This window comes from Eubalaena glacialis, chromosome 6 (assembly GCF_028564815.1).
Source record: "Eubalaena glacialis isolate mEubGla1 chromosome 6, mEubGla1.1.hap2.+ XY, whole genome shotgun sequence".
NCBI classification, from domain to species: Eukaryota; Metazoa; Chordata; class Mammalia; order Artiodactyla; family Balaenidae; genus Eubalaena; species Eubalaena glacialis.
Window position 1 is genome coordinate 71,934,851 of NC_083721.1, and position 20,500 is coordinate 71,955,350.

Consider the following 20,500-nt stretch of genomic DNA (forward strand, 5'->3'; position numbering starts at 1 on the left):
AATGTTTACTTAAGAAACTGAAATGGGTGGTGTGCATAATGATCTTTGAAAAGTAGAACATCAAAGCATACAGATGTGCTGCACAGCTGAAGTTTTATTTAGGAGACTAGCCATGTTCATGTTTGTTAGGGGCCAATAAAGCTAAGGAAAGTTATTAGGCAGAAAAGCTTGCTTCTTCTATATGACAAACTGTCCAAGGATCCCCTTTCACAGGTACTGCAGGTACCATGAGAACACATCTAAATAACAACACTGGGCAGGTACTTGCTTGACTACTTAATATAGAGGTATATGAAGAACCTTAATATATTCAATATTCATACATTATCACCATCATTTTCAATTCTATTTAAATGTAAGAACCAAAGTTATACAAATTTACCAACTCTTTTATTCCATCACAAAAAGGCAAAATACTGGAAATAAATTCTAAAGAAACACTTTTCATCATGCTTAAGAGATGTCAAAAGTCAACAGTTTACTAAATCAAGGTTACATATAAAACTTGGTTTTACGTTCGTCAAAAAAAAAAGAATAAATGCAAATAAATGTTTGCTCTAAAATGAGGCTCAACTTTTAAAGGTATGGGTTCCTTTATAGTGATCTTCCAAAATATTTGTTTCTAAATCCTTAACAACTTGACTGAAAAACTGGAAGTTTACAATTTATAAGATTATAACTCTCTTGATATAGTAAGCTATATACATGAAACTGTAAGGGGAAAAAAGTGGTATCGCTATTTTAGGACTCAGGCACTTTGCTTCATCCCCCTGGCTAATTACTGCAAATGATAATTTTACCTACTCTAAACTTGTTAAACATCTAAGGAAACAGCTATTTCACAAAAACTTCTTTCCATTTGTCACTTTAAACATATTTTAAGCTATTATGAAACTCTATTTCAAAGTAATTTATTAGGCTCAGACGTTAAGCCAAGTCTTAACAGTTAACATTGATTTACTGAAGGAAGAAAAAAGATAAGCTGTGATAAATACTCTTAAGAAACAAAATTGACAAAAGTTGCAACAAGTTGTTGCTCCTTATTAAAAATTCTTCCCTATATTTGAAATGGTAATTTTAACGACCCTAGTAAGGGAGGCAACACTCACCAGTATGAATCTTCTCATGTCTCTGTAGCAGGTACTTCTGTATGAAACGCATGTCACATTGACTACATTGAAATGGTTTTTCACCTTAAAATAATTTCACATCCACAAATTAGTTACTGGATAAAACACAGTTTATAGTTACTATTTTTGAGGAAAGAGAAATCTTAGAAGCCCAAATTCTGGAAATTCCAAATTATCCACACAAAGTTTTTATACTATTCATTAACAGAATTTTATTTCCTCTCAATTTCCTCCCCAAGATTTAAAAATTCACATTCTCACAACCTCACAAAAATGAGATTAAATCTCATTTATATCTTTCAAGGGAAAAAGAAGTAAATAAATAAAGCAATTTAAAATAGAATTTAAAAATCACAAGGCTAGAAAGGACTCTACAGGTTACCAAGTGTGTCTTAAACATCTCTTCTTTTTATCTGGAGGAAGATCCACCCACCTTGTTCTCCCTGGCTAACCACCACTTTATGCCCTTTCACTTATTTTCTCCAGAACCTTCAGAACTTTCTAAACATCCCCTTTAAAAAAAAATAATCCTGTCTCTTCAAACGTTCCCTCTCTGTTGGAGCCTTTCCTTTCAGTAGTCTACCCTATGTCTCAAATTCTTCACCACCCACTTGTCCTTTAACCCTTATGCTCTGCTTTCTGAAAAGCTACTCATGATCTCCCTGCTATTTATTCTAACGGTTTGTTCTCAGCTCTCTGTCTCTCTCTATCGTCTCAGAAGGTTGTGCTATGGTTGATCGTACCCTCCTTGGAATTCTCTCCTCTTTTGGCTTCTGGGACACTGTATTTTATCAGTTCATCAAATCTACCTTATTACTCTGTCTCCCTCCCCACCCCTTAACTCAACAACGTACATGTCTAGTAATCTTTCCCCAAAGATCTGTGATCAGTCTTTAGTTCTGATCTCCACAACTTCGTGTTCTTATTTTTTATATTTGATTCCCAAATTCATATTTCAAACTCCATCTGGACATCTTACATAGAAAAATAAATGTTGACAGGCTTTTAATACTTCATTCTTTAACTGTTTCTCTAGCTAAAAAGAACACACTAAGCCAGATAAATATCCAATTAAGACTAATTTTGCACATCCATGCTAATTGTTTTCTCATTTAAAGTTTTTCCTGCTTTCCTTCTTACATCCTGGTCTATGAATTCTCTGATTTGAAATGCCAGGTTACCTAAAGTCTTAGAAATGAATGACATTTACAAGAAGATGAAAATAGCAAAGATAATAATTTTAATGGCCATAAGCCCACTTTAATTCAAGAAATACCTGTATGAATGAAGACATGTCTCTGTAAGTGATAGTTCGTTCTAAAGGCAGCATTGCAGTGCTCACAAACGTGAGATTTAGGGGTTTTCAAACCAAGTGATCCATCCTCATTTATTGTAAGGATCTGGTTTAAAAAAAAAAAAAAGGCGAAACAAAAGAAAGAAATTTTTAAAACGTAATACTAATTTATAAAACAGATAATGCCTTTTAATGCAAACAATGGTCACCAGAAATTATGAAATATTTTTTCCTAAATAATCTTGAGAGGGCTATTAGAATAATGTTACCATTCATTTTAAGAAAGTACAATGTGACTCAGTATGGGTAAAAATCACTAATAAAACCTTGGAAGCTGGTTAGGTAAGATCTCAGCACTCTGCCCCCTCCTCTCCAAACCTGATGTCTAGTAGAGTCCCTAAGTGTTCTCTGCTAGGGTGAGTATAGCTTTATTCTCAATTTCAAAATATCACATATGCAGGACAAAAGTCTTGTTTTAGACATGGTGTAAATATCAATCAAATAGCACTGGTTAAATAAATCATGGAAAATGAATACAATTTAATATCATGTGGCTGTAAAATAAAACGAGAAAGCTCTTTATATACTTACATAGAAAGAGCTCGAGGATTTATTCTTAAGTAAGAAAAAAAGCAAGATCCAGAATCTAGTATATAATTTTGCTAATTTTGTATACAAGATAGTACATACAGCAATATATATTTGTTTGCATATGCATAAAAACTATTTGAGAAGCATATACATAAAATGTATATAACCTTGGTTGTCATGGCTGGGGAACTTGGCATATAGGAGATATGGCAAGAGGAAGGTTTTACACTGTACATACTTAAAACATTTTTCTGAACCATACAAACGCTTACCTATTACGTTTTCCTTTTTCTTTTTTCTTAAAGAAGAAAAAAAGAAAACTAAGTTTTTAAGTCATCCTAGAACTGAATTTTGAGTCTGGTTCAGTTTAGGACCTTTAAGGTTATTCTAGGACTACTAAACTATTGTTAAGCATATTCTTTAATAAATGAGAGTGGGTATGGGGAAGGAAGACAGATGACAAAGACATCAACTTCATCTGTCTGTGCTTCTTGTGGTCGAGAATATCTTGGGCCAGGTCTGGACAGTGCCAGAGAGAAGCTCACCTTTGGGCTTCATGTATTCCAGTTTATCAACCATTTGTCCAACATGCAACATTTAAACTGCCTCTCTCACCAGACACGTGGCAGAGTGAAAATAACAAATAATCCCTTTTTTCATTATTGAGGAGAGAAGAAAGATGACAAAATATGATGTGAAGATAAGAAGCAGAGAAAATTAGGAGGTAAGATCAGGAGGAATATGGCAAGTGAGAGGGAAACAGTATTGGAGGTGGGGGCATACAGAGTGGGAGCCAAGAAACTGTGTACCACACAGGGTAGAGAAATCTAGCAAACATCTTAAAAAATACAAAGTCCTGTGGAAACTGATTAGGGCCTGTAAATACACAGCTATGACCCCCTTCCCAAAACCTAGAAAGAGGGAGTAAGTAAAAAGGGCTTTAATTAAAAAAAAAAATTTTTTTTACTTTAAATTCAGGAAGACAATTCAGCCTATACTGTATGTAAATCAATGGTATTTATTATGCAAATTATACAGGGCATGTGGGTTCTGGGCTAACTGCCAATGTGGTCAACAATGCTTCAAAGTCTATGTACCAAAGTCACAGAGGGAAACATTTGGCAGGAGAATGCAAGTGGGTGTCACAGCTTCCTGAAGAGTCAGTGAGAACAGAAAGTTTCATCTCTGGTCAGTCAGTCTAAAATTTTTTCAACCGCTCCAAGTCACAAAATAATATTCAAGTTAACAATGTGTAAAACACATGAACAAAAAAACCACAAAATCTTTTAAAACGTGATTCAAAATATTTCTAACATAAAATAAGTAACAAAAAGATGTTAAACATTTTATATGAAACAGAATAAAAACAAGATAGCATCAGGTATTTTTTCGCATATGTTGATAACAAATAAGAAGATCCAAGTGCCAAAAACATGGCAACTCAATAGCTTTCTGTGGCATAGCAACTGCAAGGAAAGGCTTTGTAAGGAACAAATCCGGCCCAAGTTACTTAATGTGAAACGGATGTAATCCTTGACTGTACAAAGCCCTTTTATGAAGAGTTAAGGAGTTCTAGGTCATTGTTTCCTGGCACTGGAGGTAATGCTGCCTTTCACTGTGGACTCAAGCCTTAATTCAAGGTGGGTTTTATGGATGAAACAGCAAACACTGACTTGTGAATAAGCAGACTGAAAAATCTAGCATATTTATAAGTTCAATGACACAAAAATCAAATTGTTGGACATTTTGTATTTAATTTTATATTAATTTTTTTCTTTTCTTAGGCCGGGGTAACACACATCTTTGTATCGATATAAAAGAAAATTATCTTGCCTCAGAAGAACACCAGTGGCTCTTCCAATTTATAATCTGTTTTAAATATAACCGACAGATTTTGTCTGTTTTATTCACCACTATAACCCCAGTATCCAAACGGTATCATAGTGAAACTCTATAAATGTCTGTTGCTATGGCTGCCTACTACCCATACCAAACATCCTCACAGCTTACCACTCTATTCTTCGTAAAACTTTCTGCAAATTCACTAAGTAGTACCATAGTGAAATGGGTATGTAAAGAACAAAGTTCCTTGGTGGAACAGAAATGGCTCATTAACACAGGTAAAATTATCTTCCTTGGTATAGACTTGGCTTCTTTTCCTGTTCACATCCTTTCCAGATCTTTTAGTAAAATGTGATCTACCAGGTAAGTGGATTTGCCTGAGATTAGCAGGCTTACTTGCTACTAGTACCATAAAATATTTTTGCTTTTCTTTTTCCCCTCAACATATGAACACCATTACAACTGAAGAATTTGAAATTTCCAAGTTTAAACCCTAAGGTGCCTGCTATAATATCTCCACATGATTTGTCTTGACTCCTGTCACTGCTGCTTTTGGAGAAATATGGTACATTATAAAGATCAAGCAACCGGGCTTCATCAAGAGTAAAGAAATTAGTAATAGTCTAAACAATACTCAGCATACTTGATTTTTTTTCTTAACTGTTTCATAAATTTAAAACAGAATTTTTCAGTAGAGTATTTCAATACCAAATGGAACTCCTCAATTAATCTGCTTTCTTAACCTCACAGTCCATTAGCAGATACATTTTTTGTTCTGAGACAAATCTGTTCCCAGCTAGCTATCTATATACATAGCAATGCCTATGTTAAATAATATACCAATTTTCATCCAACGAAGCACTAACCTCTGCCTATTCAATTCAGAGATTTTTGACTCCTCAAGGGTCACTGCCACCAAATAACTGAAACCTGACACCCCTCAGTGAGAAAGTTTTATTTTCTTAAAAGGCAGATGTGATTTTCCCCATTCTATGTATACTATGTACTACTGAAATTGTTAAAGTATGTTTTAAACTAATGATTATAAGTTTTATCATACATTCTTAAATCAATCTAAATCAATTTCTAAACCACCAAAACCCCAAAAACAATTTGGAGGAGACAGTTTAAAATTCTCTCCTATTATGAGCTGCTTTACTGCAACTGAGGGTGGGGAGTGAGATCTAAAATTCCCTTTACTCTCCAAATCCAACCAGAAATGGAAGAACAGTGCAAGCCCAAACACATACAACAAAATCACAAAGTAGCCCATAGCAATAACCACCTAAACATCTTGACCATCCATCCTACTTATCGTTAATATCCCACCCTCACACTGTCACTTTCTTTCATTCTCCATGATTTTTACTGTCTCTCAGCATTTGATTTTACTTATTAACAAATTTCATTTCTAAATGGCAAGCTTTTGCCAGTGCTAGAACATGAAATTCACTATACTATAAGCATGGTATATATAACATGATATCAATAACTGATGTTCAGGAGAATGACCCTGAGCCTTAGAAAAGGTTATTTCTCTCATATTTCCTAAATATCAGGCAAAGAAGTATGTGAATTTTTTAAAAGAAAGATTTACATCCAAATATTTTTTAAAATTAGGGTTTGGTTCTGTGGAAAAATTATTTACCCAGAATACATAATTCCCTGGAGAAATTAGATAAATAAAATACTAATACTTTTTTTTAAAACTAATTTTCTTCTTCGTTTTTCTCTTAAGTACTACTCCGTATTTCCATCCCCAGTCTTACAATCAGTTATTTACCGTAAAGCTACTCCTTCCACAATCAAACTAACATGTAGGAGAAAGATTGACAAATAGCTAGTATATCTATTTCTCTCCTTCTTTCAATTAAATTTTCCTCATTTTAAATCACTCAATTTAGAATCTTTTTGATTCTAAAATCACTAATCTTTTCTGGGAACCGGTGGTGTATAATAAATTGCTGGGAATGGATTCTCTATATAATTCATAATCTATTTGATTTGTGGAATAGGCTCTTCCTTCCTGAGTTCAGCATAACTCTGAAAAATCAATTTCTACTCAGACCACCTACAGTGTTATAACAAAAAACCCAGTTCCTTTCTTCAGTACCTGATAAGAGATCCTGGCACATAACAGGCACTCAACTTATTTGCTGAGAGAATGAAAAAGGAGATACATTTCAGAATAAGGTAATCAAAAAGCACTCTGCTCTATCTCATTCTATTACTGAAGAGTTTGAAAAGACCTATAAAGTATATATAATACTGGATTAAGATAATATTGTTATATTTTACTGAAAAGGATTCTTAGAGTTCATCAATGTTAACTCAACAATCCTCATGAAACGTTTCTGTGGTGGAAAACATTATCACCTAATTCACATAATAGCAAAGTTGGGTGGTAATACCTCATTTATCCAGAAACTTTTACTATTAAGACTTGAGATTCTCAAGCCCCAATGCAGCCAAAAAAAAAAAAAAGTGGTGCTGGGAAAACTGGACAGCTACATGTAAAAGAATGAAATTAGAACACTCCCTAACACCATACACAAAAATAAACTCAAAATGGATTAGAAACCTAAATGTAAGACCAGGCACTATAAAACTTAGAGGAAAACATAGGAAGAACACTCTTTGACATAAATCACAGCAAGATCTTTTTTGATCCACCTCCTAGAGTAATGGAAATAAAAACAAAAATAAACAAATGGGACCTAATGAAACTTAAAAGCTTTTGCAAAGCAAAGGAAACTACAAACAAGACGGAAAGACAACCCTCTGAATGGGAGAAAATATTTGCAAATGAATCAATGGACAAAGGATTAATCTCCAAAATATATAAACAGTTCATGCAGCTCAATATTAAAAAAACAACCCAATCCAAAAATGGGCAGAAGACCTAAACAGACATTTCTCCAAAGAAGACATACAGATGGCCAAGAAGCACATGAAAAGCTGCTCAACATCACTAATTATTAGAGAAATGCAAATCAAAACTACAATGAGGTATCACCTCACACCAGTTAGAATGGGCATCATCAGAAAATCTACAAACAACAAATGCTGGAGAGGATGTGGAGAAAAGGGAACCCTCTTGCACTGTTGGTGGGAATGTAAGTTGATACAGCCACTATGGAGAACAGTATGGAGGTTCCTTAAAGAACTAAAAATAGAACTACCATATGACCCAGCAATCCCACTACTGGGCATATACCCTGAGAAAACCATAATTCAAAAAGACACATGCACCTCAATGTTCACTGCAGCACTATTTATAATAGCCAGGTCATGGAAGCAACCTAAATGTCCATCGACAGAGGAATGGATAAAGAAGATGTGGTACATATATACAATGGAATGTTACTCAGCCATAAAAAGGAACGAAATTGGGTCATCTGTAGAGATGTGGATGGATCGAGACTGTCATACAGAGTGAAGTAAGTCAGAAAGAGAAAAACAAATATCGTATATTAACGCATATATGTGGAACCTAGAAAAATGGTACAGATGAACCAGTTTGCAGGGCAGAAATAGAGACACAGAAGTAGAGAACAAACGTATGGACACCAAAGGGGGAAAGCGGCAGGGGGGTGGGTGGGGGGGTGGTGTGCTGAATTGGGCGATTGGGATTGACATGTATACACTGATGTGTATAAAACTGATGACTAATAAGGACCTGCTGTATAAAAAAATAAATAAAATAAAATTCAAAAAAAACAAAAAACAGTACTCAGAGTTGTTGTGAGGATTAAATGAGTTAATGATATCAAGTGTTTAGAACAGTGCCTGGCACATACTAGTGTGTATAAGAGCACTATAAAAATAGTTGTTATTATTATCAAGTTTGGAAAACAAGAAAAGCTGAGAGCAACCTTTTTAGTATGTAAAGAATGTTAAAAGAGAATGAACCAGAGTAGTAGGAAAGCAATTTCATTTCTTACAATAGTGTTAAATATGGTGGAAGGGTAGACTATTTTATGTGAGGTTTTGCAAAGAACAATAAAAATAGGGTGAAAATTGACCTCGCCAAGTACTGCAGGGACATGACATTAAAGTCAGGACAATAAATTCAACAAAAAAAGACTAGGTGATCTTTAAAAAAAAAAACAAACACGTAAATCACAATCACCCTGGACTCTTTTAGTATAAATGGAAATCCCCTGAATTAGAATCTCCGGGGATGGGGCCTGCGTATTTATAACTGGAAAAGCCCTCTGGGTGATCTAATGCAGAGCCATGAGAACCACCAACACGAACGCACTGAGACTGAATTAAGTCTACTAAAACTTTTCATACATTTCTAATAACTTTAGTTCTCTGTAGTCCTAATCCACAACAAAACAAAAAAAGAGTCAAAGGGGCAATGGAAGGTGATGTTAAGTGGCCACATAGGTATAGCAATGTAAAAATGAATAGTATATCATTAAGGAATGAGACAGTGAAGCAATTATAAGCAGTCAAAAAACTCTTAAAGTCTAGCAGTCAGGAGTTTTCAGGATGAGGGGAAAAAAGCCCTAACATCTCAGTCTTCCCAGAGGGCTTCACTATGATACGTATGATTTTTTTTTTTAATGTTTACAACATCAACCCCAGAGCATTAAAAGCTGAATTATGTTCAAATGCACTATGTTTTAAAAGAAAACAACATATTAAGGATTTCCAACAAAGTGGTTAAAATAAAATTAAATTTAAACATTTAAAAGGGACAAGTTTTTATTATATAGAAAATTTGCTTTCATAAAACAACTTATTCCATGACAGTATCAAATAACTTGATCAAGATAACATTCCCTAGCTTGATTACCCTCTTCTTCAGACATGCTGCCAAACGTATTTTGGCAATTTTCAAGTATCAAATCTACCTTAAGATGACTAAGCTTTGCCATATGATAAAGGCTCAGGAAGCAACTACTGCTTAAAATTCATGGCAGCTAAAAATGACATAATATTACAGTATTTCTCACCACAAAGCTTAGTTGGAAGGGAGCCAGGTCTACATGGATGTGTAAGCTCTAATATTTTTACTAAAAGTCCATAAGATAACTTCAGTGATACTTCCTGTACGGATCCCCAATCTAACATGACACAATGGTAACATATACTCAAATATTAGTAATGGCAAAATCCAAGATTTGGGAAAAGTGTTGGCAGAGAGTGGAGTCCTCTAAGCATAACACATTACAATTATTTGAGAAACTTAAAGCTGTTTTTAAGGAATTTAAAACAAGCAACACATTGATTTATAAACATGAGATAAGGTTTTCTTTCTCTTCACACAGAAAGGGGAGAGTTACTTTAATGAAAAATCAAAAGCGTGAATGTTTAAACACATGTTCAAAGTTCTGAGACTCCAGACACAAAACCACTCATCTGGACATTGCAAGACCAGTGTTAAAAACAGACCACAACCATTCTCTGTCCTATTACATGTAACAGGTCAGGACAATCTAAAAATAATTGTTTTTGTTATTCTCACATCCATGTCTGCCATATATTATTTCCAGTCATTTCAGCCTCCTAAGAACGCTCTAAAAAGACTGCCCTAAACATTTTCTTATATACAGTATACTCAGAATAGGCCAAATCTTTCATCTAGCAACTACATAGATATATATATAAATATTTAAATAATGTCCTTAGAAATATTTTGATAATACATTATAAATGAATTTATCTCAAATTAGACAAGCAAAAATGGCTTAAACTCTGTAAAAATCTGATCTGTACTACCTAGAACATATAAAGATTCCAAATAACACCTTACTAGAAGATAATAATCTGAGTTTTAGTCAGAATTTCAGAATTATACTCAAGAATAGTTCAGAAAAACATGGCAATAAAACATCAAGGAAAATGTACAACTTACATATATTATGTTATTTTTAAAGACTTGATACATATATTATGTTATTTTTAAAGACTTGAAATAGATTCCCCATAGATCAGCAATGAACCCAAAGTAACATAATCACTATCTCAATTTTAGAAATTAATTTTTTCCTCAAAGAACTTGATGTATTCATTAATGTAAAATTTTAAAAGTATCATATATCACTGAGAAAAACATTAACCCTAAGAAAAGAAAGGGAAGAAAGGAAGGGGGATAAAGGGATTGCACAAAACATGAAATATAAAATGTCAATAATTATGGGGAAAAAACACAAGTTTTAGTATGACCAATAACCAAAGAAATTAAAATTTAAACTATAATGAGACACCCATCTTAAGCTACAAAAAAAACAAAGTTTCATACTCAAGGCTGGTGAGAGTATGGACAGACACACCTTAGGTCTACTGCAGGTAGCAGTGTAACTGATACAACATTTCTGGAAGGAGTAACATTATCAAGAAACTTTACTTATTTTGCTTGCTTGCTTGTTTATGTACTCATTTATTTTTAAAGAAACCTTTTTAAAAGTTCACGCCCTTTCATTTAGTAGTACACGAAGATCCATACACAAATATTTCAAGAGCAGCATGATTTAAAATGAAGGCAAAGAGAAAACAACTTTCCAACAACAGAGCAATCACTGAATATAATGTGATATATTAAAAAATAATACATTCATTATGCACGTAATAAAATCTTTATAAAAATCTTTAATAACTTTAAAAATAGGTTACATACTCTTTAAGTTACAAATCAGGAAATTCAGACAATCTACACAAATTTGAAAACAGAAAGGGAATATGGCAGAAAATTAAGGTATTCATCTCTAGGAAATGTAACTATGGGTTATTTTAGTCTCTATATTTTTCAAACAGTAGCCACGCTTATATATCCCAAAAGCAGTGGTATGTTGGTAAATGTTTAACAACAGTTTAAGGAGTCAGTGGGCTGCGTTGCTAACTTCCATGGTGTAAATATTCTCACCATGCCTAATTTCAAGCTACCAATGGTTTTAGCACCAGCTTGCAAAACTCCTGAAAACTCAGCAATCAGCTCTGGCAAGCCAGTACAAACTGGGTTCAGCACACCCAAAGTATACAAAATATACAAATAATGATGATGATTATGATTTAAATCACAAATACAAAAACAAGTAGCCCTCAAAATAAAAAGGTCATGTTATACAATCTTTTTTAAAAAGCCTTCTTGACTATAGGAGGGAAGAAAACAAAAGATGAAAAATAACTATAAAGAAATAAATAATACTATACAGAGTTCAGAGACTTCCCCAGAATACCAAAATGCTACATATAGTCAACTACTACTGTACTAAAAAGGAAAAAAGGCAGGCAATTCCTAATAGTATTTATGGGTCACTTGTTTATTAATCCATTCATTCACCCACAGTATTTATTGAGAGTCCCTTAGGCCTACTATTCCAGGCTCTTGGGATATAGCTGTGAATAAAGTTAGTCCCTGCCCTCGTGGAGCTTACATTCTATTCTAGCACAGTTACCACACAACCTTTTCCTAATGAGTAATCAATACTGAATTTTCCTGAAACCATATATTAAAATAAGTAAAACTAATATGAATGAGAAGCAAGGGCACTGCATACCATCTGTTAGTTGTTAAAGAAAAGAGAGACATGGGGTAAGAAAAGTTTGTTTTCAAAAAAAAAACAAAAACAAAAAAAAACACGGTGAAAGGGAAGTGGAAAAATTTAAAGCAGTGGCCCCCCACCTCCATTCAGGCAAGCATCTCTTCCTTTCTCCTGGTGAAGCTGATGCAACATTCCAACTTTACTAAGTCACATGAGACTTTTATGTTGCCTATGGTCCAGCCAGATTCCGGCCAATAAGATTAAGCAATTGTATGGGAGTAATATGTTAGGAACCACCACCTTAAAATATTCTCTTACTTTTGCAGGAGAACGTTGTTTCCGTTTCTTCTTTTTCTGTAAGTCTACTGGCTCTCTGATTTGTTTTTTGTCTCTCATCAGTTGCTCAGATACATCAGTAAAAGTAATTTCCTGCTTTACACTTATCTGTTAAAAAAAAAAAAGCCAATTTTAGAAATAAACAAAAAGTCTATTGTGACAAAAAGCCATTGCATGCTTAATCCTCTGCTAAACCTACCTACAGGTGCTCCCAAAATGATTATTTGTGTGTGCAAGTAAAGAGTGTGTTGAAGAATTCATTAATATGTAATTGATATATAAGAATCAACAGTATATAAATTGAGGGAATAAACTAGGATTTTACAAAAATTTATCTGGAAAGAAAAAGATTAAAATGTCCTGGGAAAAGATAATAAGACCTAGCAGAATAAAGGAGAAGTGAGGACACAATTCCACTCCCACATTTAAGGAAACTGATGTTAAAGTTAAAGGCACAAAAAAAGGTTAAATTCCAAAATCAATAAAATACTGGGGGATAAAAGGGGTATCCAGACTTCCATGATGGGTTTCTCTCAATTTACAAAACATCACAAAAACAACACAAAATTCTAAAAGGTAATCTCATCAAAAAAGGAATGATAAACTAACAATGAAATCTAATTATCTTTAAGTTCAATGTTTTTGGCAATATCTTAGCCAGTATTTTCCTGGCCTCTAACAAACCATCACCAAATGTGTGTTTATAGAACTGCATATGGTTTTAGGCCCCTGCTATGTACAAGACACAATTCTAGCTACATGATAACAAGAAATGTTAAGATGTCAACAATGTTATCTCATCTTTAGATCTCAGTTCTCACAGATGTGAAGAGTTGCGTGTCCTAAAAAATAATATGGGGACTTCCCTGGTGGCACAGTGGTTAAGAATCCGTCTCCCAATGCAGGGGATGTGGGTTCAATCCCTGGTCAGGGAACTAGATCCCACATGCATGTCGCAACTAAGAGTTCGCATGCCACAACTAAGGAGCACACATGTCGCAACTAAGGAGCCCACGAGCAGCAACTAAGACCTGACAGAACCAAAAATAAAAAAAAATTTTTAATTTAAAAAATATATGGAGAAAAAAAAAAAAAAAAAAAAAATATATGGAGGTTCTATGATCACTAATGGTAGCATCAATTCTCATCAGAATTGATGGTGCACAGTCATCCTGCTGTGCTACATTTTCAACCTATCCTTGAAATGAAAACACAAGTATCTTAAAACTAAGAAACTTACAACTCAACAAGCTCTGAAATACATTAAAAGTCCCTGACTCTTCGACCATGTGAGGACACAACGAGAAGTCTGCACCCTGGAAGGGGACCCTCACCCGAACATACTTGCACCCTGATCACAGACTTCCAGCCTCCAGAACAGTGAGAAATAAATTTCTGTTGTTTATAAGCTTTCAAAAAAATCTTGATAATAGTCCAGGAAACACAATGTGCTAATGGCTAAGTTTTCAAAAAATACACTTAAAAAGGGGGTGCAAAAGGTTATAAACATCTTACATACTCATAGTGTAAAGCTGGAAGACAGAGCTGTGCAGAGGGGTTCATGAGGGAAATACAACATAAGCCAGGAATTTCAAACTAACCAAATAAAGAACTGGAAGTTTTCAAAAATTCCTGAAATGTGGGGGGCGTGAGAATTGCAAATCAAGGAGAACCTAGGCATAAAAATATGACTGTAAATGATTATTTAGCTAATAATTCTTTCTATCAGGTTAGAGAATCGTACTAATGACCATTCTTATGGCTTCTTTTGGTGTAATTATTTGAAACATAAAATAGAATGGTAAGGTCACCTCCAACAAGGCTTTGGAATACACACGTTACCATCTTTGAAGCGATGTTTACTGAAATACAACTATTGAAGCTGGGTATGAGACAAGGAGAAATGACAACAGACTAAGCAGCTGCTGAACTGCTCTGTCTTATGTTGCAGCAAAAAGTAGTTCCAACATTTGTCAACTTATAAATTACAGAGAAACCATGAAAATATAGCATGCAGCAGTAAGAAAGAGACGGGGACTTCCTTGGTGGCACAGTGGTTAAGAACCCGCCTGCCAACGCAGGGGACACGGGTTTGAGCCCTGGTCCGGGAAGATCCCACATGCCACGGAGCAACTAAGCCTGTGCGCCACAACTACTGAGCCTGCGCTCAGAGCCAGCGAGCCACAGCTACTGAGCCCACGTGTCACAACTACTGAAGCCCGTGCGCCTAAAGCCCGTGCTCCGCAGCAAGAGAAGCCACCACAATGAAAAGCCCGTGCACCACAACAAAAAGTAGCCCTTGCTCGCCACAACTAGAGAGAGCCTGTGCACAGCAACGAAGACCCAATGCAGCCATAAATTAACTAATTAATTTAAAAAAAAAGAGACGAACTTTTTTTCAGCAAAAGTGTCGAGCAGAGTGTAAGACAGATTCACAAATAAGTTCTTCAATAAGCAGCTATTCACAAACAAAGGAAGAACCTTTATGTGCAAACAGTGAAAAATATTAATTTATATATCTGAACCTTTTACCTATTTTCACATATATGGAAAGTGATCATATTGGTACTAGCATTGGCAAATATAAGGTACACTTTTAACATTATGAAAGCACAGACCAAATCCCAGAAGTATCAATGAATCAAAGCATTGTGAATACCAATAGGCACATAGCAAGTTACATTTTTAGAATAGTCCAACAGGCTTATCACTCATAAATGGAATAAAGTAATCTCTACATATAACACAACCACACACTAAAGTATATGGTCCAGCCTAAGGTGCTTAGAAAGGATGTTGGTAAATCCATAAACATAAAGAGATGGGTATGAAAATGACAAGGCAACTAGAAAGAATGAGGTGCAAAAAGTCTGGGAAAATGAATCTTCTTTGGCCCAAGAAAGACTACAATAATCTATAAAAACATGTAAACTGCTTAAGCATGATAAAAGAGACAACAATTCATCTATAAGTTCCCTACTATTTCCTTGAGAACTATCTTTAAAAGAAAATCAAGTACTCAGTGTTACTTTTCACCTAAAATAAACCAAAGTATAATTAATCAAAGCAGGCATCTGCAGATGTGTGATAGTTGAAAAGACAGGTTTGCTGGATTTTTGAAACACATTCATTGGAACATCAAGAAAATCAATAGGTTAGGAAGTATGTCAGATTAAAAAACAAAACCAAGAAAAACCTCTGGCTTCTTCCCCATAGCTTAATCTTTACCATTTCACCTAGTCCCATGTACAACCTCCTGCCTACATTTGAGAGCCTGAATTTCAATGCTTTTCTCACTACCAAACCAGAAATAGCATCAATACTGTCAATCACCCTACTCATACTTCTCTCATAAGATTTGACTAAACCCAGACGCTTCTCCACCTGAAGCTGTAAGACCCCTGCTGATCAAAGCTCCCTCTGGATCTCCACTTTGAGACTGGGGAAGCCATCAGGCATGACTCCCATGTCCTATCTACCTTGTATATTCATCTAACTTCTTCCCCAACATCCTATCAAGAGGCAGAGCCCATGCTTCCTCATCCCTTGCCACTGCCCAAGCTGGTTCATTCTTGCTAGTTCTAATATATATCTCTTAATTATACTGAGGTATTCCTCATTTTTTATCACTCTCTCTTTATTCTCCCAACTTTAAACATAAAGAGGCCTCTCTATATTGAAAAAATCTTTCCCTTGATTCTAATCACTAGTAAATCATGCCCAGCATCCAGAATGACTCCTTCTTTTTCAGGACTTATTTCATGTCTTTTATACTTTACTATTTCATGTACCTGTATCTTATCTTGGTATCTGAAAATAAGATAGTCTTCTTTTGTATTTCTCATAACAGCTTTCACTCACATATTCATTCAACAGCTATTAAGTACCTGCTACATGCTAAATTCAGTCAGTCTAAAGTAATACAATGGAAGCTTTAAATTTACTGAGATTCTAATATGTACAGAGCAAAATACTAGATACTGAGAACACATTCTATGACAAGGTCTCCTTTCCAAAGGTCTTAAAACGCAGATGGGAAGTTTTGATGCCTTAAAAAAAAAAAAAACTAGTAACACTAATAAACTAATAAAATGGCACATATTCGGCTCAATCTAAATGAATGATACAGGGAATAAGGGCAGGAACCAAATGGAGAAATTCATGAGATCTGAAATAACTGCAACTATATCTATCCCCCTTTAATTTTTTTCTTCCAAACATGCTACTCTTCCCAACAACTTTCTTCCACACTCAATAATGTTATTAAGCAATGTAACAAATTTAAACATACTTAAATAATGTTGCCAGACATAGTATGTGATGAACATTTCATGTCATTTGCAAACTTTGGTCTACCCCTAACTCGCAAACAAGGTGACCCCTTACAATCATTTTGGACTCTTCTTTCGCTTCATTCTCAATATCCTACGTCCATATGCATTTCATTCCAATTAACCTTATCAACCTTGATCCTTTAGGGCATTATCATCTACCAATGTATTCCTTCACAAATAAATTAATATAAAACTGTTTTCTTGCCATTTCCCCAATGAGGTAATCTACAATAGCTCCTTGTTGCCCATAATATCAATTATACTCTCCCCAGCTCAGCTTTCAAGATTCTACACGATCTACTTTACAGAAAAGACCTAGGTCACTTGGCAGAAGTATCTGTTCTTACCATCTCCCCATTTCTGGAGCCATATGTTCCTTTCAATTTTCAATTTCTCTTTTAGGTATTCTCATTCATCTTCCCACCCCTGTTTAAGAAAAAAGAAAGCATCTTGTGCTTTCCTCTATACTCTGTGCTACTGATTCCACTACCACCCATCTCTAAAGCTCTGCAGCTTCACTGCCTCTCTAAAATAATCTCCCTTACTTCACCAACTACTTCTCTGCCTAAAAGCACGCTTAAATTTACCCTATAAATTCTTGTGGGGCAAAATATTTCCAGCAACTTCCTTCCTCTTATGGCCAAACTTTTCAAAAGAATAATCTGTAGTAAGCATATAGGCAAAATAACTGCCACCAAACTTAGAGAAATGGTTATTCTGAGAGTAAAAACAGTATGTAGTCATATAAGAAGAATGTGTAACTATGGCTAGAAGGAAATTGTTCCAAAATACTGCCTAGGAAACAAATTGAATCAAAGTGACCACAAGTACTACAAGTGTTTAAATGTAAAAAGAAAGATATAAAACAATTAACTGTACTGCAAATACACTGCCTAAATAATGTAGCAATATTTAGAAATATTCATGGAGTCCAGAAAAAGACAAATTTAACACCAAGAATATACCTCTGTGTGTATGCATGTGTGTGTTTATTTCCAGGATGGTTTTGGAAAGAACAGTTAGATATAACCAGTCAACAGGAAGATTTCTAATTCCAAGCTCACCAAGCCACACAATAGGGCCGGGAAGAAAAGCAGCACATTGATGGAGAGGCCTTTATGTGAATCATGAACCATAACCCTCCCTTTCTGCCTGACCCGACTGCATGCAAACTTCTGAAAGGAGCTACGTTTGTCAGGGTTTGACAAAGTCCATAACTATCTTTTGCTTTTGAAAAGGTTCAGGGACCCACAGTTCACAACAAACATTCTAGTGTACTTCTCTATAATATTTCTCATTATAAATTTGCATTTTGGTTGCTATATCAGCATCTTACAATTTAGATAACTATAAGATGAAGTGGAAGAAGTGATCAAATCAAGTTATCTTACCTGAAACAGTGCTGACCACCCCCATCCTACCCAGAAATTCTATTCTTTTAACTTCTATAGCATCATGGTTTAAGTTCTTTGCTGTTTCTCACACAAGTTCTTCTGCATCCATCCTTCTACTATATATGTACCTTTATTTTGTAAGAGTTTTAGTACACCTCTATCAGTGGCTCTCAAAGTTTGGTCCAGGGACTTCTGAAGATCCCTGACACCCTTTCCAGTGGGGTGCTCCATGAGGTCAAAAATACTTTCATTATAATACCTATTTTTTTTTCACTCTCCTCTTATGAGTATATAGCGGCATTTCCTAGAAGCTAGCTAACATGTGATGTCACCAGAGACTAAATGTATTAGCAAATATGAGATAAGCCAGACAGTAAACAGATCTGTAAAATTGTAAAACAAATTCTCACAAAATTTTTTATTTATAAACAGGGTTATATTTCATTAAAAATATGCTATATGTTAACATGTAATGGGATTTGTTACTGATAAATTAATAAATAAAATTTTAAATTTCTCAGTTTTAATTTCTAAAATGGTAAATATTGATATATATAACCAACAGAAGCAAGAGCTGTTAAGAGTCCTCAATATTTTTAAGAATAAAGGGGTCCCCAAGACCAGAAATTTTGAGAACCACTGAGCTAGATACATCTTAACTATATTTTGCATTCCCTCCCTTTTCTCCATTCAATTTCTTTCAATACAAGTGTCTGGGCCCAACCAACATAAAGAAATTAGTATAGACGTGTGTGCATGTGTGAGTTAGTAGACACACACATACTGCCTAGCTCTGTCGGCTGAGATCACTAAGAAGCAATGAAATCCAACACACCTAGCATCCAAAACTTAGTTTCTAAATACCATTATCCAAACAAAAGGAAATGGAGCTCCTTGGAGAAGCAACTGATTTCAAAGCTGGGCAAGGAAAACTATACGATGACCTTGGAACATCTTGTGGTGCCAGAAACTAGAGTACATGTCAAAAGGACACAAAGGTCTGTCTGAAAGAGCTCCTAATAGCCAAAGCTGAAACAACTTGAGAAAAAAAATAAATGACAGTACCAGATTATAACTCAAAGAATAAGGCAATATCCATTCTGATATAAATGGAAATAATTTTTTTAAATGGAGAGAAGGGACAGCTACAATTAACATAAATATAGAAGCAATGAGGAAAATACAAATTCACATTTAGGCAAACACTACATTAATAACTACAACTGGCAGGATCCACCAATGGATGCTTAAATAGGTAGGAAAAAACTTCAGTAGAAATAGGATATTTAAGCAGATTCAAACTACTTCCTACAAGATATTTGCCAATTACAAAGAAGAAAAAAGTGACTTTAAGGGAAAAACTGGCAGATATGACGTTAACAAAGTATTGAGAGTGTAATATCACCTGTAATAAGACATATCTCCACATTTTATACTCCCTGATATGATACACTGAGAAGAGCACAACATTTCTGTGGAATATGTCGAAAAATGAAAGCTTCAATCTAATCATAAGAAAACATCAGGCAGGGACTTCCCTGGTGGTCCAGTGCCTAAGACTCCGCACTCCCAATGCAGGGGGCCCGGGCTCGATTCCAGGTCAGGGAACTAGATCTGCATGCCACAACTAAGAGTTCACATGCCACAACTGAAGATCCCGCATGCTGCAACTAAGACCCAGCACAGCCAAATAAATAAATAAATATTTTAAAAAGAGAAAAAAAAAGAAAGAAAACATCAGGCAGATGCAAATTAAGAGACATTCTACAAATAACTAACCAATATTCATCAACTATCAAGGTCATAAAAGATAAGGAAAGACTGAACAACTGTCATGGAATGATGGAGACTCAAGAAGATACAACTAAATACAACGTGGAATCCTGAACTGAATCCTGGAACAGAAAAGGGATATTAGGGGAAAAACAGATGAAATTCAACTAAGGTCGTAGTTTATTTAATAGTATTTTACCAACATTAAGTTCCTGGTTTTGATAACTGTACTATGGTTTCATAAGCTTTGATATTAGAGGAAGCTTGGGTGATGAGTTTATGTGAACTCGGTACTACTTCTGCAACTTTG

The 20,500-nt window shown here is 34.9% G+C and overlaps 1 protein-coding gene across 4 annotated transcripts in view; it reads right to left on the bottom strand.

Moving 5' to 3' along the window:
• ZNF148 (zinc finger protein 148) overlaps positions 1-20,500 on the bottom strand; it is a 125,261-nt gene that overhangs the window by 37,838 nt on the left and 66,923 nt on the right. For all 4 annotated transcript variants that reach the window (XM_061193188.1, XM_061193187.1, XM_061193185.1 and 1 more), the window contains 3 exons: positions 12,672-12,797; positions 2,407-2,530; positions 1,110-1,193 (listed from right to left, as the gene is read on the bottom strand). In XM_061193188.1, the coding sequence (XP_061049171.1) occupies positions 1,110-1,193; positions 2,407-2,530; positions 12,672-12,797 (334 nt within the window). The remainder of the gene's footprint in view (positions 1-1,109; positions 1,194-2,406; positions 2,531-12,671; positions 12,798-20,500) is intronic.